The sequence below is a fragment of the Engystomops pustulosus genome, chromosome 4 (assembly GCF_040894005.1).
Source record: "Engystomops pustulosus chromosome 4, aEngPut4.maternal, whole genome shotgun sequence".
In the NCBI taxonomy this organism is placed as follows: Eukaryota; Metazoa; Chordata; class Amphibia; order Anura; family Leptodactylidae; genus Engystomops; species Engystomops pustulosus.
This window is the reverse complement of record NC_092414.1, coordinates 224,027,460-224,050,473: the sequence shown is the minus strand read 5'-3', so window position 1 is coordinate 224,050,473 and position 23,014 is coordinate 224,027,460. Positions and strand designations below refer to the sequence as shown.

Here is a 23,014-nt window from a genome sequence, read left to right as displayed (position 1 = left end):
AGACAGGACTCTGGGTCCCACTCCAGAGGAAAATATTAAAGAGTTGTAAGTATATGGAGTTTGAAGAGGAGAAGGAGGAAGTAGAGATGGAGGAGGTCATCATCGGTGGTGGAAGTAGCGGCAGTAGTAGCCATCGTCATGTTGATGGTAGTTTAAAGGCTGAATGATGACACCATAGACATTCCGATAATTATTTTTGGGAATACAGTTGATGATGATGGGCAGGACTGGTGGTAGCAGCACTAAAACTTGTAGTGGACATATTTTTTATGTCCTGTTGGGGTCAAGCCTGCGGCAACCAAAATGTTACTACCATTATTGTTGGTGACTTTGTCCAGGCATGTACTGTGTGGTTATTAATTCTCAAGATTCCTGGTCATAACCATCACTGTATGCCAAGCCATGGCCAGTCAGGCACAAACGTGTGACCTACAGCTCTGCTCCTTATAGCAGCCTATGGATTGTCTTCAGGAGGATGGAGGATACCAAGCAATTTGTATTTTAATTTCTTACATGATGGGGAACATGTTGACTTATATGGTGTCTCCTAGAACCAGGATATGACCCCAGTACATTGTCTCCTGGTTTAGTGCCTCCTAGTACAGTGCCGCATGGAATAATACCCTCTAGTGTAGTGCTGCCTACTATACTGTCCCCTAGTCTAGTGCCCCCTCCTTAAGTTTCTAGTTATTAAATATAATGGCCTCCACAGGATAGATCCCCCAGTATAGTGTCTCCTAATGTAGTGCCTCCTAGTTTGTGTCTCTCAGTACAGTCCCTTCCCCCAGGATGTAGTGTCCGCTTATATAATCCCCAGGATAGGGACACTTACATAGTATTTCCTAGTAAAGTGATCCCAAAGGTTAGTACCCCTAGGATGGAGTATATACTGTCTCCAGGTATACAACTCCCCCCAGTGCCCCTAGAACAATGTCACCTAATAGTGTATAATAGTGTCTCCTGAGAATCCATGGTCCCATTCCGGAGGGTGATTGGGTTAGTACTCCGACATCAGACAGTAGTGGAGGGAGATTCTGTTAATCAGCAGGTTAACACTTCTTTTATGGGGCCACCAGACCCTCGCTAGTCCCATCAGGTTTGGAAGGATTCTAGGGTCATATAATTAAGGGAGAACCCTTATAATCAACTAGATATCGTAATATATTCTATACCCTACAAGAATCTAGAATCTAGAGTTTACCGTGGACCACAACAGGAGGCAAGTAATACAAAGGCAGGGGGGTAACTAGGAGAGGATGGGCCCCATAGCAGACTTCCAAATGGGGGCCCCCCTTCCACATACTATACATATTTTAAACATTCACATACATCTATATACACATACATACAGGTCTTCACTTCATACACACATTTATGCACACAATATACAGTATGTATTATATTTTACTGTGCAGACTATAGTAAATGTGGGGGGCCGGGCATTCACGCCCCTGCCCCTCGGAGAGGCCCAAAATCTGGCTGGGAGGGGGTGATTCATGTGCTTTCTCATCCAGGTTTCTGGGATAATGAATCTGCCCCATTGTCCCTGCAAAACGAAAATTTGGGGTTAATTGATAATGTCAGATGAAGTGCGATATTTTGGGTGAGAAGTTTACAAAACCTGCGAGTGGGAGAAAGCGTTTCTATTTGTCGTGAGACAAAACACCTTAATTGTTCTAGCGTTTGGTTGAGTCTCTCTTCTTGCCCATTGGTTTGTGGATGAGAGGGACGGAGACTTCCCCAAATGTCCGCAGAATTCCCTCCAGAACCTGGAGACGAACCACACTCCCCGGTCAGAGACAATGGGGCTTATTTATCAGGACTTCTGCTTTGTTTTTGTAAAGCCTCGGACAACCCCTTTAATGAACAACAATGATAATAGTTTATCACTTTTCTAAAGGGCTACGAGTTGACACTTCCCACAGATTCGAGGCAACAGTTTTTTTTTTCCTGTGAATTGGGCAAATTGGTGATAAAAACCATAGATATGTGAGGTTTTTGGGAGGGGAAGATGGTGGGGGAGCCCCTCTGGTAATCTTCCTGTCACATCCGCCACACTATGCTACAAAGTCTTGGACATCACATGATACGAGGGCCGTCAGCAACGTGTAGCCAAAAGATACTTGGCACCAGCAGTACTACTCACTACCAACACACTACTCAAAGCTGACAGCTGTCATCCAGCCCATACCATAAAAAACTTACCAATAGGAGAGTATATTAGGGCTAAAAGAGCGTCCTGCACTCTAGATTCCTATGACACTGAATGTCACACAATTACTGAACGTCTAAAGAAAAGGGGCTACAGCCCCAAATTATGCCATAGAGCACGGAGCAAGGATCGTTCCCATTACCTAAGAGACAAAAATAAAAATACAAGCAAAAAATCTGATAATATTCCTGTCTTTTCCACACAGTACAGTCCACAATATTTTGAAATCACTAATGTGGTGAAAAAGTACTTACCCATACTATACCAAGACACCACTTTAGCCAACATTCTAGACAAGGGTATCAGATGCGTATCCACCCGAGCTCCTACATTAGGAGGCATACTCTCCCCTAATCATATCAGTACTGTATCACACAACAGTTCATGGCTCAGCTACAGGGGCAGTGTATGCTGTGGCAATAAAAGATGCAATCTCATACAAAAAACCTCCACGTTTTCCTCTTATGCCACTGGACATACATTTTCAATACAAAAACATCTAAATTGTGAAACCACATATGTGGTGTACCTTGTCATGTGCACACAATGCAAATTACAGTACGTGGGATGCACCACGAGAAAATTGAAAATCCGCATAGCGGAACATATCACAGCAGCCAACTCTGATAATTTAACCAGCCTCAGGAACTCCTCGGGCTTATCCAAACACCTTAAGGATGCCCATCATGGCTCCACCAGACATATGTCAGTAGTGGCAATTGAACACATTCCACCCATCAAACGTGGAGGCAATCGTGACACTCGTTCACCTAATGGCATGAATTTTAGGAACGATCTTATGCATATCTATTAACATTACACTTTGTTTATGTACTCACATATTTACTAGCAGTTCAACATATACAGGTCCTCCTCTAGCGATCATGTGACTCCTCTACCTGACACCCCCCCTCCCGCCTCTCACCAGACTTCCGGTGGCGTTCTCCCTCAATGCATAAAAGGTACCTCACAATATGACTTCTCATGGGTATGACTAAGGACACTTTTTGTCCGAAACGCGTCACCTACGATTTGCCTTTTCCCTTTCTATCGTGATGTCACACTTTTTAACATGTAGCCAATAAAACTCTACGAAGATTTTTTACTTTTAACAGTTGCCTGTGCGGATTTTCTTTTAATCTTTTTCCCAATTTATGGTACCAGCAGTATCAGGGCGGCCGCCAATACCGAACAATGATCTTTACTAGCACCTGGAGGGGGAGATTAGGGGGCAGGGAGCGGTTAATCGGCAGGTGTGTTACCAGGTGCTGGTTCCTTATCCATGACGGCAGCCAAAACACCACAGGACAGGAGCAGCTTCTGGGTGTTGCTGGTACATCTGCCGTCACATGTTCAGTACCAGGATGATCTCTAGCAATGATATTATACCGGGGCAGAGCCCAGCGACCCCGACCCGGGGAAGACAAGACCTAATGATTCATTTCATTGTTTCCTTTGTTTTATCTACTTTAATATAAACTATAAGATTTCTAGTTTATTATTTCATTAGATTATAATTTTACCATTTCTAATATTTTACATGGCATTTATTTCTTGATGCTGCTGATTGATGGATTATTATAAATTGTGATTACCGGGAGATAATTCCTGGGTGATTTTCCGGTATATTCCGCACTCCGTCCCCTCGCTCATTATTGCGCTGTCCTGGGACGTCGGGGTAATTGTAGCTTTCTGTCCTCCCTCTTGGCTCGGAGCAGACAGAAGATTCCATGTCTTGGGATCGGCTCGATGTCTCTTCATTATTTCTGTTGTTAGAAAACATGAAGTTTCCTCTGGAGATTCATTATCCGGAGAAGAGACGTCGTAGATTGTAATCAGCTTCTGCTCTCCTAATACTGAGCCCGGATATTACTGGTGTCTGTCACGTATCACTGTGTGCATGGACCAGGGACCTGCTGCTACATCGTCCCCATCACTGACCACATTGTAATAATAGTCATAAATAGTCATAATAATAATAATAATAATAATAATAATAATAATAATAATAATAATAATAATAGTAATAATAATATAATAATAATAATAATAATAATAATAATAATAATAATAATAATAATAATAATAATAATAAAGGAATATAATACTAATATAAAATATTAATAAAATAAAATTATAAAAATAATAACAATAATATAAAATAGTAATAATAATAATAATAGGAATAGAATAATAATATACAATATGAAGAATATATAATATAAAAATAATAGTAATATAAAATATGAATAATATAAAATGAGAAGAATTCACCAATAATAAATTAAAATAATATAACATAAAAATACTATAATAATATTTTAATCATTAAGATATTTATTATAAATTTGAATATTTTATTATTGTGTTATCATCACAAGAATTCTGATAATTATTAATAACTAATAGCTAATAACTATATACAATATAACTGTAGACATTTGACGATGCTGTACACTAAGTACAGGACTACGGATAGCAGTAGTGGTCATAGGTCTCAGGTCATAGGCAGGAACAGATGTACAAAGATTTCATGGGTAAAGGTCCTTCTCAGGGCTCAGTCCTAGATCCTCTTCTCTTGTCATAGTCCGGGGAAGAGCATTCCAGAGAACTGGGGCAGATATTGAATGCTGCAAGTGTAAAGAGAAAAATGTAGATATCATGTTATATTTCGCTGCTTCGCAAAATGTCTGATTTATCTAATTATAATAACGGTTATTCCAGGCGTTTAACCCCGTAACAGAAAATAGTGGCGAAAAGTCAAATATGCCACTATTTTTACCATTTTGAAAAATAAAAAAAATTCGATAAAAAGTGATCAAAAGGTCGTGGAAGCATTAAAAATGTCATCGAAAGTTGAAACAAAAATTCACCCTCCAAAGCTCCGGCACTGAAGTATAAAAAAGTTATTAGCGCCAGAAAGTGGCAGAATTTTTGTACAGGAGGTTTTAATTTTTGTAAATGTATGAAATGACATAAAACCTGTACAAAATTTGTTATCCCGGGGTCGCACCGACCCAAAGATTAAAGTTGATAAGTCATTTGGGGCGCACAGAGAAATTTTTAAAAATCCAAGCCCACAAGAAAACGGCGCATTTTTCACACAGCTCTGTACATGGAAACTTTATCAACTTTATTGATCACTTTTAACACATTTTTTTATGTGTGGTGAACAGACCAGAAAGACATTTAGAATTTTTTTTGCCTTGTTTGCTTCACCACAGGAAATAATAATTTGTATATTTTCATAGTCAGACTTGGTGAAATAAGGATTGTGATGTTCTGCAGCAGCTGAGGTGTGGATGATGATGTTGTGCAGCGGCTGAGGTGTGAATGGTGATGTTCTGCAGTGATGTGGTGATGTGTGAGAGGTTGAGACTCACATTACACCCGCCCCCGATGTGTGAGAGGTGGGGACTCACATTACACCAGCCCCCGATGTGTGATAGGCAGGGACTCACATTACACCCGCCCCCGATGTGCGAGAGGTGGGGACTCACATTACACCAGCCCCTGATGTATGAGAGGCGGGGACTCACATTACACCAGCTCCCGATGTGTGAGAGGAAGGGACTCACATTACACCAGCCCCCGATGTGTGATAGGCGGGGACTCACATTACACCAGCCCCTGATGTGTGAGAGGTGGAGACTCACATTACACCAGCCCCCGATGTGTGAGAGGTGGGGACTCACATTACACCTGCCCCCGATGTGTGAGAGGCGGGGACTCACATTACACCTGCCCCCGATGTGTGAGAGGCGGGGACTCACATTACACCTGCCCCCGATGTATGAGAGGCAGGGACTCACATTACACCTGCCCCCGATGTATGAGAGGCAGGGACTCACATTACACCCGCCCCCTATGTGTGGGAGGTGGAGACTCACATTACACCAGCCCCCGATGTGTGAGAGGTTGAGACTCACATTACACCAGCCCCCGATGTGTGAGAGGCGGGGACTCACATTACACCCGCCCCCGATGTGTGAGAGGCAGGTACTCACATTACACCAGCCCCCGATGTGTGAGAGGCGGGGACTCACATTACACCAGCCCCCGATGTGTGAGAGGCGGGGACTCACATTACACCTGCCCCCGATGTGTGAGAGGATGGAGACTCACATTACACCAGCCCCCGATGTGTGAGAGGCAGGGACTCACATTACACCAGTCCCTGATGTGTGAGAGGCGGGGACTCACATTACACCCGCCCCCGATGTGTGAGAGGCAGGGACTCACATTACACCAGCCCCCGATGTGTGAGAGGATGGAGACTCACATTACACCAGCCCCCGATGTGTGAGAGGAGGAGACTCACATTACACCAGCCCCCGATGTGTGAGAGGTGGGGACACACATTACACCAGCCCCCGATGTGTGAGAGGAGGGGACACACGTTACACCAGCTCCCGATGTGTGATAGGCAGGGACTCACATTACACCCGCCCCTGATGTGTGAGAGGCGGAGACTCACATTACACCAGACCCCGATGTGTGAGAGGCGGGGACTCACATTACACCAGTCCCCGATGTATGAGAGGCGGGGACACACATTACACCAGCTCCCGATGTGTGAGAGGCAGGGACTCACATTACACCAGCCCCCGATGTGTGAGAGGTGGAGACTCACATTACACCAGCCTCCGATGTGTGAGAGGCAGGGACTCACATTACACCAGCCCCCGATGTGTGTTAGACGGGGACTCAGATTACACCAGCCCCTGATGTGTGAGAGGCGGGGACTTACATTACACCAGCCCCCGATGTGTGAGAGGTGGAGACTCACATTACACCAGCCCCCGATGTGTGAGAGGCAGGGACTCACATTACACCAGCCCCCGATGTGTGTTAGACGGGGACTCAGATTACACCAGCCCCCGATGTGTGAGAGGCGGGACTCACATTACACCAGCCCCCGATGTGTGAGAGGTGGGGACTCACATTACACCAGCCACCCGATGTGTGAGAGGCAGGGACTCAAATTACACCAGCCCTCAATGTGGGAGATGTGGAGACTCACATTACACCCGCCCCCAATGTGTGAGAGGTGGAGACTCACATTACACCCGCCCACGATGTGTGAGAGGTGGAGACTCACATTACACCAGACCCCGATGTGTGAGAGGCGGAGACTCACATTACACCAGCCCCGATGTGTGAGAGGCGGGGACTCGCATTACACCAGTCCCCGATGTATGAGAGACGGGGTGACGCACATTACAACAGTCCCTGATGTGTGAGAGGTGGAGACTCACATTACACCCGCCCCCGATGTGTGAGAGGTAGAGACTCACATTAAACCCGCCCCCGATGTGTGAGAGATCGAGACTCACATTACACCAGCCTCATTGTGTGAGAAGTGGAGACTCACATTACACCCGCCCCCGATGTGTGAGAGGTGGGGACTCACATTACACCAGACCCCGATGTGTGAGAGGTGAAGACTCACATTACACCAGTCCCTGTTGTGTGAGAGGCAGGGACTCACATTACATCAGCCCCCCCCAATGTGTGAGAGGCGGGGACTCACATTACACCAGCCCCCGATGTATGAGAGGCGGGGACTCACATTACACCAGCCCCCGATGAGTGAGAGGCAGGGAATTCCATTACATCTGCCCCTGTTTTTTGAGAGGCGGGGACTCACATTACACCCGCCCCCTGATGTGTGAGAGGCAGGGACTCACATTACACCAGCCCCCGATGTGTGAGAGGCGGGGACTCACATTACATCAGCCCCCGATGTATGAGAGGAGGGGACTCACATTACATCAGCCTCATTGTGTGAGAAGTGGAGACTCACATTACACCCGCCCCCGATGTGTGAGAGGCAGGGACTCACATTACACCAGCCCCCGATGTGTGAGAGGCGGGGACTCACATTACATCAGCCCCCGATGTATGAGAGGAGGGGACTCACATTACACCAAACCCAATGTGTGAGAGGTGAAGACTCACATTACACCAGCCCCCGATGTGTGAGAGGCGGGGACTCCCAATACATCCGCCCCTGTTGTGTGAGAGGCGGGGACTCACATTACACAAGCCCCCAATGTGTGTTAGACGGGGACTCACATTACACCAGTCCCTGTTGTGTGAGAGGTGGAGACTCACATTACACCCGCCCCCGATTTGTGAGAGGTGGAGACTCACATTAAACCCGCCCCCGATGTGTGAGAGATTGAGACTCACATTACACCAGCCCCCGATGTGTGAAAGGCGGGGACACACATTACACCAGCCCCTGATGTGTGAGAGGCAGGGACTCACATTACACCCGCCCCCGATGTGTGAGAGGTGGAGACTCACATTACACCAGAACCCGATGTGTGAGAGGCGGGGACTCACATTACACCAGCCCTCAATGTGTGAGAGGTGGAGACTCACATTACACCGCCCCCAATGTGTGAGAGGTGGAGACTCACATTACACCAGCCCCTGATGTGTGAGAGGTGGAGACTCACATTACACCAGCCCCCGATGTGTGAGAGGCAGGGACTCACATTACACCTGCCCCCAATGTGTGAGAGGTGGAGACTCACATTACACCAGCCCCCGATGTGTGAGAGGTGGAGACTCACATTACACCAGTCCCCGATGTGTGAGAGGCAGGGACTCACATTACACCTGCCCCCGATGTGTGAGAGGCGGGGACTCACATTACACCAGCCCCCGATGTGTGAGAGGCAGGTACTCACATTACACCTGCCCCCGATGTGTGAGAGGCGGGGACTCACATTACACCAGCCCCCGATGTGTGAGAGGCAGGTACTCACATTACACCAAACCCAATGTGTGAGAGGTGAGGACTCACATTACACCAGTCCCCGATGTGTGAGAGGTGGGGACTCACATTACACCAGCCCCCGATGTGTGAGAGGCGGGGACTCACATCACACCCGCCTCTGATGTGTGAGAGGAGGGGCTCACATTACACCAGCCCCCGATGTGTGAGAGGTGAGGACTCACATTACACCCGCTTCTGATGTGTGAGAGGCGGGGACTCACATTACACCAGCCCTCGATGTATGAGAGGCGGGGACTCACATTACACCAGCTCCCGATGTGTGAGAGGAAGGGACTCACATTACACCAGCCCCCGATGTGTGATAGGCGGGGACTCACATTACACCAGCCCCTGATGTGTGAGAGGTGGAGACTCACATTACACCAGCCCCCGATGTGTGAGAGGTGGGGACTCACATTACACCTGCCCCCGATGTGTGAGAGGCGGGGACTCACATTACACCTGCCCCCGATGTGTGAGAGGTTGAGACTCACATTACACCCGCCCCCGATGTGTGAGAGGTGGGGACTCACATTACACCAGCCCCCGATGTGTGATAGGCAGGGACTCACATTACACCCGCCCCCGATGTGCGAGAGGTGGGGACTCACATTACACCAGCCCCTGATGTATGAGAGGCGGGGACTCACATTACACCAGCTCCCGATGTGTGAGAGGAAGGGACTCACATTACACCAGCCCCCGATGTGTGATAGGCGGGGACTCACATTACACCAGCCCCTGATGTGTGAGAGGTGGAGACTCACATTACACCAGCCCCCGATGTGTGAGAGGTGGGGACTCACATTACACCTGCCCCCGATGTGTGAGAGGCGGGGACTCACATTACACCTGCCCCCGATGTGTGAGAGGCGGGGACTCACATTACACCTGCCCCCGATGTATGAGAGGCAGGGACTCACATTACACCTGCCCCCGTTGTATGAGAGGCAGGGACTCACATTACACCCGCCCCCTATGTGTGGGAGGTGGAGACTCACATTACACCAGCCCCCGATGTGTGAGAGGTTGAGACTCACATTACACCAGCCCCCGATGTGTGAGAGGCGGGGACTCACATTACACCCGCCCCCGATGTGTGAGAGGCAGGTACTCACATTACACCAGCCCCCGATGTGTGAGAGGCGGGGACTCACATTACACCAGCCCCCGATGTGTGAGAGGCGGGGACTCACATTACACCTGCCCCCGATGTGTGAGAGGATGGAGACTCACATTACACCAGCCCCCGATGTGTGAGAGGCAGGGACTCACATTACACCAGTCCCTGATGTGTGAGAGGCGGGGACTCACATTACACCCGCCCCCGATGTGTGAGAGGCAGGGACTCACATTACACCAGCCCCCGATGTGTGAGAGGATGGAGACTCACATTACACCAGCCCCCGATGTGTGAGAGGAGGAGACTCACATTACACCAGCCCCCGATGTGTGAGAGGTGGGGACACACATTACACCAGCCCCCGATGTGTGAGAGGAGGGGACACACGTTACACCAGCTCCCGATGTGTGATAGGCAGGGACTCACATTACACCCGCCCCTGATGTGTGAGAGGCGGAGACTCACATTACACCAGACCCCGATGTGTGAGAGGCGGGGACTCACATTACACCAGTCCCCGATGTATGAGAGGCGGGGACACACATTACACCAGCTCCCGATGTGTGAGAGGCAGGGACTCACATTACACCAGCCCCCGATGTGTGAGAGGTGGAGACTCACATTACACCAGCCTCCGATGTGTGAGAGGCAGGGACTCACATTACACCAGCCCCCGATGTGTGTTAGACGGGGACTCAGATTACACCAGCCCCTGATGTGTGAGAGGCGGGGACTTACATTACACCAGCCCCCGATGTGTGAGAGGTGGAGACTCACATTACACCAGCCCCCGATGTGTGAGAGGCAGGGACTCACATTACACCAGCCCCCGATGTGTGTTAGACGGGGACTCAGATTACACCAGCCCCCGATGTGTGAGAGGCGGGGACTTACATTACACCAGCCCCCGATGTGTGAGAGGTGGAGACTCACATTACACCAGCCCCCGATGTGTGAGAGGTGGGGACTCACATTACACCAGCCACCCGATGTGTGAGAGGCAGGGACTCAAATTACACCAGCCCTCAATGTGGGAGATGTGGAGACTCACATTACACCCGCCCCCAATGTGTGAGAGGTGGAGACTCACATTACACCCGCCCACGATGTGTGAGAGGTGGAGACTCACATTACACCAGACCCCGATGTGTGAGAGGCGGAGACTCACATTACACCAGCCCCGATGTGTGAGAGGCGGGGACTCGCATTACACCAGTCCCCGATGTATGAGAGACGGGGTGACGCACATTACAACAGTCCCCGATGTGTGAGAGGTGGAGACTCACATTACACCCGCCCCCGATGTGTGAGAGGTAGAGACTCACATTAAACCCGCCCCCGATGTGTGAGAGATCGAGACTCACATTACACCAGCCTCATTGTGTGAGAAGTGGAGACTCACATTACACCCGCCCCCGATGTGTGAGAGGTGGGGACTCACATTACACCAGACCCCGATGTGTGAGAGGTGAAGACTCACATTACACCAGTCCCTGTTGTGTGAGAGGCAGGGACTCACATTACATCAGCCCCCCCCAATGTGTGAGAGGCGGGGACTCACATTACACCAGCCCCCGATGTATGAGAGGCGGGGACTCACATTACACCAGCCCCCGATGAGTGAGAGGCAGGGAATTCCATTACATCTGCCCCTGTTTTTTGAGAGGCGGGGACTCACATTACACCCGCCCCCTGATGTGTGAGAGGCAGGGACTCACATTACACCAGCCCCCGATGTGTGAGAGGCGGGGACTCACATTACATCAGCCCCCGATGTATGAGAGGAGGGGACTCACATTACACCAGCCTCATTTTGTGAGAAGTGGAGACTCACATTACACCCGCCCCCGATGTGTGAGAGGCAGGGACTCACATTACACCAGCCCCCGATGTGTGAGAGGCGGGGACTCACATTACATCAGCCCCCGATGTATGAGAGGAGGGGACTCACATTACACCAAACCCAATGTGTGAGAGGTGAAGACTCACATTACACCAGCCCCCCATGTGTGAGAAGCAGGGACTCACATTACACCAGCCCCTGATGTGTGAGAGGCGGGGACTCCCAATACATCCGCCCCTGTTGTGTGAGAGGCGGGGACTCACATTACACAAGCCCCCAATGTGTGTTAGACGGGGACTCACATTACACCAGTCCCTGTTGTGTGAGAGGTGGAGACTCACATTACACCCGCCCCCGATTTGTGAGAGGTGGAGACTCACATTAAACCCGCCCCCGATGTGTGAGAGATTGAGACTCACATTACACCAGCCCCCGATGTGTGAAAGGCGGGGACACACATTACACCAGCCCCTGATGTGTGAGAGGCAGGGACTCACATTACACCCGCCCCCGATGTGTGAGAGGTGGAGACTCACATTACACCAGAACCCGATGTGTGAGAGGCGGGGACTCACATTACACCAGCCCTCAATGTGTGAGAGGTGGAGACTCACATTACACCGCCCCCAATGTGTGAGAGGTGGAGACTCACATTACACCAGCCCCTGATGTGTGAGAGGTGGAGACTCACATTACACCAGCCCCCGATGTGTGAGAGGCAGGGACTCACATTACACCTGCCCCCAATGTGTGAGAGGTGGAGACTCACATTACACCAGCCCCCGATGTGTGAGAGGTGGAGACTCACATTACACCAGTCCCCGATGTGTGAGAGGCAGGGACTCATATTACACCTGCCCCCGATGTGTGAGAGGCGGGGACTCACATTACACCCGCCCCCAATGTATGAGAGGTGGGGACTCACATTACACCAGCCCCCGATGTGTGAGAGGCAGGTACTCACATTACACCTGCCCCCGATGTGTGAGAGGCGGGGACTCACATTACACCAGCCCCCGATGTGTGAGAGGCAGGTACTCACATTACACCAAACCCAATGTGTGAGAGGTGAGGACTCACATTACACCAGTCCCCGATGTGTGAGAGGTGGGGACTCACATTACACCAGCCCCCGATGTGTGAGAGGCGGGGACTCACATCACACCCGCCTCTGATGTGTGAGAGGAGGGGCTCACATTACACCAGCCCCCGATGTGTGAGAGGTGAGGACTCACATTACACCCGCTTCTGATGTGTGAGAGGCGGGGACTCACATTACACCAGCCCTCGATGTGTGAGAGGCGGGGACTCACATTACACCAGCCCCCGATGTGTGAGAGGCAGGTACTCACATTACACCAAACCCAATGTGTGAGAGGTGAGGACTCACATTACACCAGCCCCCGATGTGTGAGAGGCGGGGACTCACATTACACCAGCCCACGATGTGTGAGAGGTGGAGACTCACATTACACAAGACCCCGATGTGTGAGAAGCAGCGACTCCCACTCCATCCGCCCCTGATGTGTGAGAGGCGGGAACTCTTATAAAACCGCCCCCGTTGTGTGAGTAAAATTTGTTATACAAAAAATAAGCCTCCCACAGCTTTTTACACGGAAAGTTATGGAGTTTTGAAGTTGGAGAGTGAGAAATGAGATTAAAAATCCTCATTCCGTATACATACATACACACATACACACACACACGTTGCGTGTATTCCATATACACACACAGAATTTGTAATGAAGTCCTGTCGTGATGGAGCAGATCATCACCTGAAGATTACTAGATGCCACCTCTTATCAGTCCTGTAGTCACTAACCTTCCACTGTGTGGGATTTCCTTTACCAATCACTGACCTCAGAAAGAACGGGATCTGATACACAATATAATCCATTATAAACTGAGCCCAACACAGCAGCAACTTTTGGCCCAGACATTCACTTAGAGACGATCACATGTGCCACCCCCCCAGCAAAGACCCGGCCCAGGCGACTTGTTGTTGGAGAATCTCTTCAAATTGAAACCTTCAACTGTTCTCCACACTCTACATAAGGATTTTCATTGATGGGGAACATTTACTAAGGGCTTTGAGCCAGTTTTCTGTCCCACTTTGCACATTCTTTCAGGTGTAAACTGCATGAACAGGTATTTAAGAAGTGTCTGCACAGCAAATGAGTCACACGTGGCTGTGGAGTGGCTGAACTAAGCACCAATTAAAGGGTGTTCCGGTGCTCAGTCGGATCAAGCGCCGTATCTAACATGCAAAGTCTGTGGCACGCCCTATATTAAAGATGCACCACAAAAAAGTTGGTGAACTCTGTGGGGCCAGTGCAGAGAAGCGACACGCTCATGATTTCTGGTGCACGTTCTTAATTAATCTGCTGCACCGGTTATTATACAAAAGCAGAGCACTTTTAGTGCAGTTTCCCACATTCCTAGTAATTGTGACCCAATACAAGGGGGAGATGAGAGGGCACACAAAATGTGGTGCAGATGAGGGTAACAATATGAAGGGGAGATGGGAGGTGAATAGAGATGAGCGAACACACTCGTCTGAACTTGATGCTCGTTCGAGCATTAGCGTACTCAAAACTGCTCGTTGCTCGGACGAATACTTCGCCCGCTCGAGAAAATGGCATCTCCCGTTTTGATTTTTGCCAGCCAGAAACAGAGCCAATGACAAGCCAGGAGACTCTGCACTCCACCCAGCATGACGTGGTACCCTTACACGTTGATAGCAGTGGTTGGCTGGCCAGATCAGGTGACCCTGGAATAGACTAGCCCCTGCCCGCGCTGCTCGCGTCATTCTCTGTCTGGATGCCGCTAGGGAGAGAGCTGCTGCTGGTCAGGGAAAGCGTTACGAAGTTCCACCTACCCACTCCTCTGTTTTGAAAACTTTTTTGGACTGCCACATACAGGCACTCTATCTCTTTAATTTTTCTGGAGGGCCACCTACCCGCTTCTCTGTTTTGAAATCTATTTTGGACTGCCACATACAGGCACTCTATCTCTTTAATTTTTCTGGAGGGCCACCTACCTGCTCCTCTGTTTTGAAAACTTTTTTGGACTGCCACATACAGGCACTCTATCTCTTTAATTTTTCTGGAGGGCCACCTACCCGCTTCTCTGTTTTGAAATCTATTTTGGACTGCCACATACAGGCACTCTATCTCTTTAATTTTTCTGGAGGGCCACCTACCCGCTCCTCTGTTTTGAAAACTTTTTTGGACTGCCACATACAGGCAATCAATCTATTTCATTTTTCTGGAGGGCCACCTACCCGCTTCTCTGTTTTTAAATCTATTTTGGACTGCCACATACAGGCACTCTATCTCTTTAATTTTTCTGGAGGGCCACCTACCCGCTCCTCTGTTTTGAAAACTTTTTTGGACTGCCACATAGAGGCACTCTATCTCTTTAATTTTTCTGGAGGGCCACCTACCCGCTCCTCTGGTTTGAAAACTTTTTTGGACTGCCACATACAGGCACTATCCAAATTTAATTGTCTCCATAGCTGTCTCCACACGTCGTCTCCATAGCTGCCTCCAAAATTTGTCCACATAGCTGCCTCCATACATAGTCCCCTTAGCAAACGAGCTGTGTCCGTCAACAATTTGGGTTGTTTTAACGGCTTGCACATCAAACTTGTTAACTTTGTCGCCACCCTGCTGTGTTATCCACATAATATACTGCCAAACTTTTATCATTTACCAATATTATTTCAGCGCTTCTTGCGCATCTGTTTACATTCCCCTCACCCGCCATAACCAAGCCAATTACTTATAAGAACACTACTACACTTGATCTTATACAAAAGGTTCTTAGAAGTGCTGTTTGTAGCCCCCCGCCTGCTTTGAAAATGATAATTTTTTTCAAAGGAAACGCTTCAGGCCCCCAGGCCCATTTGGGGTGGGGAGGAGCCGAGAGGCAGGGGCTTGGACAGGAGAAAGCTCGCCTGGCAGCGGACCGCCACAATTTCATGGTGGCCATGGTGTGTTTTTATATTGTAATAAGTTAAAGTGAAATAAATTATTCAAGAAACTGCATAAATTTTTATATTTAATCATTTAAAGTTGGGAATAAATTGGAATTGGAAAAAGTTTTTTTCATTTGTTTTTCTGTAGAAATGATTTGAGTGCGGAGCGAATTTCCTGGTTCCTCAAGCTGTAAATGATGGGGTTCAGTAATGGAGTCACCACACTGTAGAGGAGAGAGAGAGTCTTGTTCACTTTTATTGATTGTCGTCTGTTTGGGGTGACGTATACAGAGATCATAGTACCGTAAAATGTACCCACCACGGTCAGGTGGGAGCTGCAGGTAGAAAAAGCCTTCTGTCGCCCAATGGTGGAAGGGATCTTCAAAATGGCAAGAAAAATTTTGACGTAAGTACCTACAATGTAAATGAATGCAAAGACAATGATGGGAATAGTTTGAGCAAAGACCTCAAATTGCACTGTGGAGGTGTCGGAACATGAGAGTTTGAGGAGAGGAGCGAGATCACAGAAAAAGTGATCAATGACATTCGGACCACAGAAGTCCAGAACATAAATGAGACTTACGGTGATTGCAGGGAGGATGGTAGCACATGCCCACGAGAAGGTGACCAATTGGAGATGTCGTCTGACATTCATGATGGAGGCATAGTGCAACGGCTTACAGATGGCCAAGTACCGATCATAGGACATTGATGTGAGAAGAAGACATTCTGCTATGGCTGTACCTGCAAACATGTAAAGTTGACCCACACAACTGGAAAATGATATGGAGTCCCCTCCATGTAGGATGACCTGGAGCATTTTGGGTACAATGTTTGTAGTGAAAAGGACATCACATATGGAAAGGTTCCTGAGAAACAGATACATTGGGTACTGAAGACGGTGACTAATGGACACCAGGATGATGATGGAAACATTCCCAACCACCGTCAACACGTAGATGAGAAGAAACAGGATGAAGAGGAACGGCCTCAGGCTCTGCACATGATCGAAGCCAAGAAGAAAGAATTCTGTGACTGTCGTCCCATTCATTGCGGCCTTCACCTACAGGTAAATTACAAAGAAAAATATGAAAACATGGACAAGCTCCACTTCTCCTCCCATGACCCCCCATGAGAAATATTCTGCCCGAGGTACAAAGAAATTAAAGACCTCATTGCATTCACAAGAGATGATCTCAGCACCAATCCCTGGAATTCAGATGAACTTGTTGGGCTGAAGACTGACTTGTCCTGATCCCTTTCAACCTTTTTTTTTCAAAAAGAATGTGGTGAAAATTCCATGGAATGTACCAAAACTTTTTATCATGTTTTCTGCCTCTCTGGGGGTAAATTGTCCACATTGTTTTATTAATATTACATAGATACATGAAATAGGTGAAATATTTAATAATGAATGTTATGGGGGGGGGGGGTCAGGGTTCACCTTCAGTCTCTTAGTTATAGTGAAGAGAAGGATAAACATTGTGGAAATTGTATTTTTGAATTTTGTGGAAGACGATGTCTGGATCGTCATTATTACTGATGACTTTGCCCCAGTTCACAAAGTAAGGTCCATAAAGTAAGGATCAGGGCGGCCTGATGTGGTCTATAAAGAAATGGTGGTAGAGTCTGGTGTGGTCCATAAAGGCATCTTGAGAAGAGTCTAGTGTGTACTATGAAGGCAATGTAGGGGGAAGAGGGGCCTGGTGGGTTCCAAATTACATGATTTGGAGGGTCTGGTCCATAAATCCATAGTCAGGAAAGTCTAGTGTGGTCCATAGAGAGCTCGATCCTGCAGAGAACTCGATCCTTAGCCCCATCTCAAACCTTCCAGATGAACTAGACTGGAGACTCTGCACCAGGTCCACAGTTTCCAGATCATGGTGTGACCTTACAAATGACCTGGGAGAATGTGGAGCAGCCAACATACCAATCTTTTGGGTTTTAAAATGGGGTAATGGTAAAAAATCTTTTACCCATGTTTTGTGTGGAGGGAACATGACCGGAGATTAGGATTATCCTTATATCAGTCTAATCTTTCTTCTACATTGTATCAGGAACTACTTTTGTGTAAAATAGATTTTAACTAGAACAAGTTCATTTATAAGAAGTCAATATATGCCGGGGGCCTCCTCCATTGTGTCATCTCACATTTACTATAATAGACCTGCAGTAATCTTATCGCTAATCCTCAGCCGTCCCTTCTTCAGTGTGTGGCAATGCATTGTTCTAATGTCGGCCATACATTGTGCATGGAAAGCTGGAGACCAGGTCACTCCATCATTAGTATCCGGCAGAGTAGATCTAGTAGATGTAATTTTCCCAAACCTGGACTTCGTCCAGAAGTTGTGGTTTGGCGTTCAGCTCCCCGCCTGGCGTTAACGCCTGCTATTGGTGCCGGTTGCTCTTCATTAGCTTGTGCTGTGTGTACGTTGCCATTTTCCAGGGGATCATCACTCCCCATGAGCTCAACGGTGGGAAATCCTTGGGAAAATGGTGGTGTAGATGCACTACCATTAAAAGGGTAACATCCATTGTTACCATTTGCTGACATTTGGGTGAACATTTGGGTTTGGTATCTGAACCTGCAGAGAACCTTCAGATTTGGGTTCAGCAGAAAAGTCTCCTCACCACATTGGGAACGTGCCAAGTGACTATGCAGCAAATTATAGAGCAAATCTTATTCTTACCTGGATTTGCAGCATGGTCATTGTCGCTGTTGCTTTCAGCTCAGAAATGTTTTTGCCCTTCTCTTCCAATTTGCTTAAATCTATTGAGAAATCACTAACACAATAAAGTGATGTAAAATTGGTGATGTAAAAAGTGACTGGACACAATGTGGCACCGGGATGGAGCAGCCATGTTCCTTTCTCCTCTGACTATCTGAGCTGTCACTATCGCTGTCAGTCATGTATGGCACGTTCATACATGATGCTCTATGTACATATGTATATGATGTGTGATACCCTTCTTGTTGCTCCCGATGGTTTATTGCTCTCTGGTGTCTTCCTCTGGTGCCATCACTAGATCTGGCAGTAGGACGTTACACACATCACACAGATGCTCTGACATTCGTTCCATTGTCTTCATTATATACAGAGGACCCAGGATCATGTGTAGACTAACGAGAGGCCGGTATCAGGGGTATTATAGATAATGTGCAGACTACCGGGAAGCCGGTACCAGGGGTATTATAGATGATGTGCAGACTACCGGGAAGCCGGTACCAGGGGTATTATAGATAATGTGCAGACTACCGGGAGGCCGGTATCAGAGGTATAGTAGATTATTCCTCACAGGGGCAATAGAAAAATGTGTAATTGAGAAAGAAAAGAGAGAAACAAAGTAACAGATTGATGTCCCTGGAATACTAGGAATATACAGAAGGTGACTGGTTACATTGTCTTCTTGATTGTCCCATTCTTACAGTTTTGTTTGTACACATAACCCCTGACCCTTCATTTAGATGTTTTTGCCAACAGCCCTGGAAAAAGGGTCAAAAGGCCATAGTGGATTAGTGGATGATCGGCTTCCCCCCCCCCTCCCCACACACAACCACCCAATGTGGAGGAATTGTGCTGGAGGACAGTTATAGCTGTTACAAACAGACAGACTCCCGCATGATGTCACAGTTGACCGTTGTCATGGTTTAGAGTTTGAGTGCAGGACGGAAATGCTGGTCCTATTGCGGGAACTAGCAGCCAACTTGGACATACATTTTCGTCCTGAGTCAGCAAGGAGAGAGAGAGCGGCCTGAGATGAGGTCAGGCCTTAAACAGTTTTGGGATTGGGGCATTGGAGGAGAGAAAATGCTTGCTATACTCTGGCTCCATGATTCTGCAGCCCAATAGAAAGCAGTGGATCTATGCATCGATCTGGTATCATTTGATCTGGTATCACACTGAATTGAATGTGAATATTTTCTGATTCGCTTCGGACAAATCTTGTGTATATATAATAATAGCAGGAGACTAACAGATATGATAATCTATTCAAATATTTTTTGATTTCAACAAATGTTTAATGATCTCTGCCACGTGCACTGTATGGGTTTCGGCTTTTGTTATTGTAACAGTTAGAACTAAAAATTAAAAAAAAAACCTTACTCAAAGATCCAGGCACCGTGACTGTGGGAATCTTCTTATATTTCTTATCCGTGGTCTCCTTCATTCTGGTTTTTTGTACGTTTTGAGAGTCATTTTGTCTCAGTTGAGTCTCAACAAAATGTCTCAAAAGTAAAACAAGAAACCAGACAACATGTTGATAAAAGTCCCCACCCTTTGACACAATGAAAAGGTGATGTCGAGAGGTAAGTAGAGCGGGGTAAGTAAGCTTTAATTTATGGGGAATAGTTTCCAATTTTGAGCCATATTTGACACATTCATGTAATTTTTAGTTTGTATTGTTATTCATGTAGAAAATATTAACACAAAAATGGAAAATCCATCTTTGATTATATTGTTCAAGACACTGACAGAGAATTTATGAGGAAACTCTAAAAGAAACAACCACTAATAATGATATTCAACATATTAAAATTAAAATGTTCTGTATTAGACTGTCTATGATTTGTTAATGTTTTTGGTAAGAAAAAAAATTGCATTTGGGGATCGGTGACGGAGGGGGAGCAGTAAGATAATTCATGTAATATTGAGATCTGGACTCCAGAGATGAACAGATTTTCGAGCTGCAGGATTTGGTCTCCCGGGTTACCAATGATATAAAGGTGAGAAGGAATTACAAAGAAATGTCACAATAGAACGGACGGGGTAACACGGATACATGGAAGGTTTAGAGAAAGATGTGATATTGTATGGCATTACTTCACTCCTAAATTCTAGATTGATTTCCATCACACTCATCTGTCTCCTGTTGACTTTGTTCTGGTCTACAGACAGTTAAGCTAGCAGTGATGGATTGTGTTTCCATGTGACAGTGCTTGCTTTAAGCCTTCTCTGGAGCTTGTTATTAATTTCCGGACTTTCTTATTCTTAACTCTTTTGATCTTTGACCATCGGCTTGTGTCTTCATTTTTTACTGCATTGTCCTCTTGATTTTGACCTGTATTTGTAGCACTATTCTTCTATGTTTGTCCACTTTATTGTCTCTGTGTTTTCACTGTGCTGCAGTTGTCACCTACCATTTAGGATATGTAGGTAAGCAGGTAGGGACAGCCGGAGGTTCTAGCTTGAGGGCTCGCTTTTTGTGTCTGTTCTTCCTTTTCCATCTTGCTGTCCATTCCCTGATAGCAGCTATATTATAATTATATACCCAAAATATCTTCTAGGACTGATATCTACTAATTGGTCAAGATTGCAGTCTCAATTTATTTAAATTTTTTTTTAAGGAAAATACAGTAATTTTAAGTGACAATTTTGTGGGAAATGTTTTGTGAAATGTATACATCTTGTTGCCTTTTTGTTATTTTTTACAATATTTTCGGATGATTAATACTATTAAGTATATTCTTGCTATGCACCGATTTTATTTTTAGCCTGTGGATACACAAGTGATCTGACTTATGGATTTCCATCTTTTAAGCTGCTATTGAAAATTGCATCAGGTTACCGGGCAGCACTGACCCTTGTGATTCCCATCCAGGTGACCCCAATTTCAAAACAGTTTTCCCTGTTTGCCGTCATTCTGTACTGGGCATGTCCTTCCTCCAGATGTAATCATGAATCAGGCTTTATTTTTATACTAGGAGAACCATATATTTGTATAAGATGTGTGGACATAACCAGACTGTGGTGACTGAGCTGTTTCTCACCGGCTTCCCGAATATGAAGACGTTCCGTATTGTCATCTTCTGTCTCGCCCTTCTTGTGTACATGTTCATATTTTTTGGAAATCTCATGATCATCGTGTTGGTGTCCTCCAGTTATCGCCTCCATTGTCCAATGTATTTCTTCATCTGCAACCTGTCCCTGGCTGACCTGATTATTACTGGCAGTATCGTACCCAACATGCTGTGCATCATATGGTGGGACGGTCACAGTATGTCCATCAGTGGTTGTATCTCACAGTTCTTTTTTGTATTTGTCTCAACTGGTGCTCAATGTTGCATCCTCATGTTGATGTCGTTTGACCGATACTTGGCCATCTGTCTCCCGTTACGTTATTCTGCTATAATGAACATGAATTCTTCCATCCACTTGGCCTTTGGCTCTTGGACAACTGTTATTAGTCTCACAAACGTTGAAGTCATTATGATAAGTCAATTACAGTTTTGCTCCTCTAACATCATTGACCACTTCTTCTGCGATTTTGCTCCTCTTCTCGCTCTCTCATCCTCAGATGTTGATGACCTGGTTTGGCTCGATTTCTCATTTGGCATTTCTCTCATTTTCTGGCCCTTTTTTTGCATCTTAGTGTCCTACATCTGCATTTTTATTGTGATTTGTAAGATCTCCTCCTGGAAAGGAAGAAGTAAAGCCTTCTCCACCTGCAGCTCTCACCTTCTAGTGGTCTGCACTTACTATGGATCACTCATTGGGGTCTACTTGTCTCCATCACATGAAAATGCCTTCTATGAGAACAAGCTGAAATCTCTGCTCTTTGTCATGCTCACCCCATGTACCAATCCCATAATATACAGCATGAGGAACAAGGAGATCATCGACACCATGAAGAACCTCTACAGAAGAATGAATAGACTTCTATAGTTAACAAGCAAAGGAAGAACAAATGGGGGCACTGCACTGAGGCGACCCTTAGCCACTAGTAGCAAGAATACACGTTGCTCAAAACATCATTGGGGTGCCGACTTGTTGGGTGGTGAGGCGGTGCTCCAGCTTAAAATGACCATAAGAGTGCAGATAAACATTCAACTGAGAAGAAAGAAGTAAAGCTGGCACTCTCCGATAAAAATCCCAAACTTTATTCCAACACGATTAAAACAACAACGAATTGCGAAATTCATAAGGGTATCGGGAATATCGCAATTCGATTAGGACAGGAGAGGGAGCACCACGTCTTATTGAACACATCAGAGAAGCGCATGCCAATTACCCTAACACTATTTATTTTGCAGGTTTAGAAGCTGTCCTGTCCTAATGGAGGTGACC

General features: G+C 46.7%; 2 protein-coding genes across 2 annotated transcripts; one reads left to right on the top strand and one right to left on the bottom strand.

The window, feature by feature from the left end:
- Positions 1 to 16,077: 16,077 nt before the first annotated feature.
- LOC140125821 (olfactory receptor 11L1-like) lies at positions 16,078 to 16,999 on the bottom strand. The gene has a single exon (XM_072144690.1). The coding sequence runs from the start codon at positions 16,996 to 16,998 to the stop codon at positions 16,078 to 16,080; it is 921 nt and encodes a 306-aa protein (XP_072000791.1). The 5' UTR covers position 16,999.
- A 4,674-nt stretch (positions 17,000 to 21,673) lies between these two features.
- On the top strand, positions 21,674 to 22,612 carry LOC140128807 (putative olfactory receptor 1F12P). The gene has a single exon (XM_072150510.1). The coding sequence runs from the start codon at positions 21,674 to 21,676 to the stop codon at positions 22,610 to 22,612; it is 939 nt and encodes a 312-aa protein (XP_072006611.1).
- Positions 22,613 to 23,014: the final 402 nt, after the last annotated feature.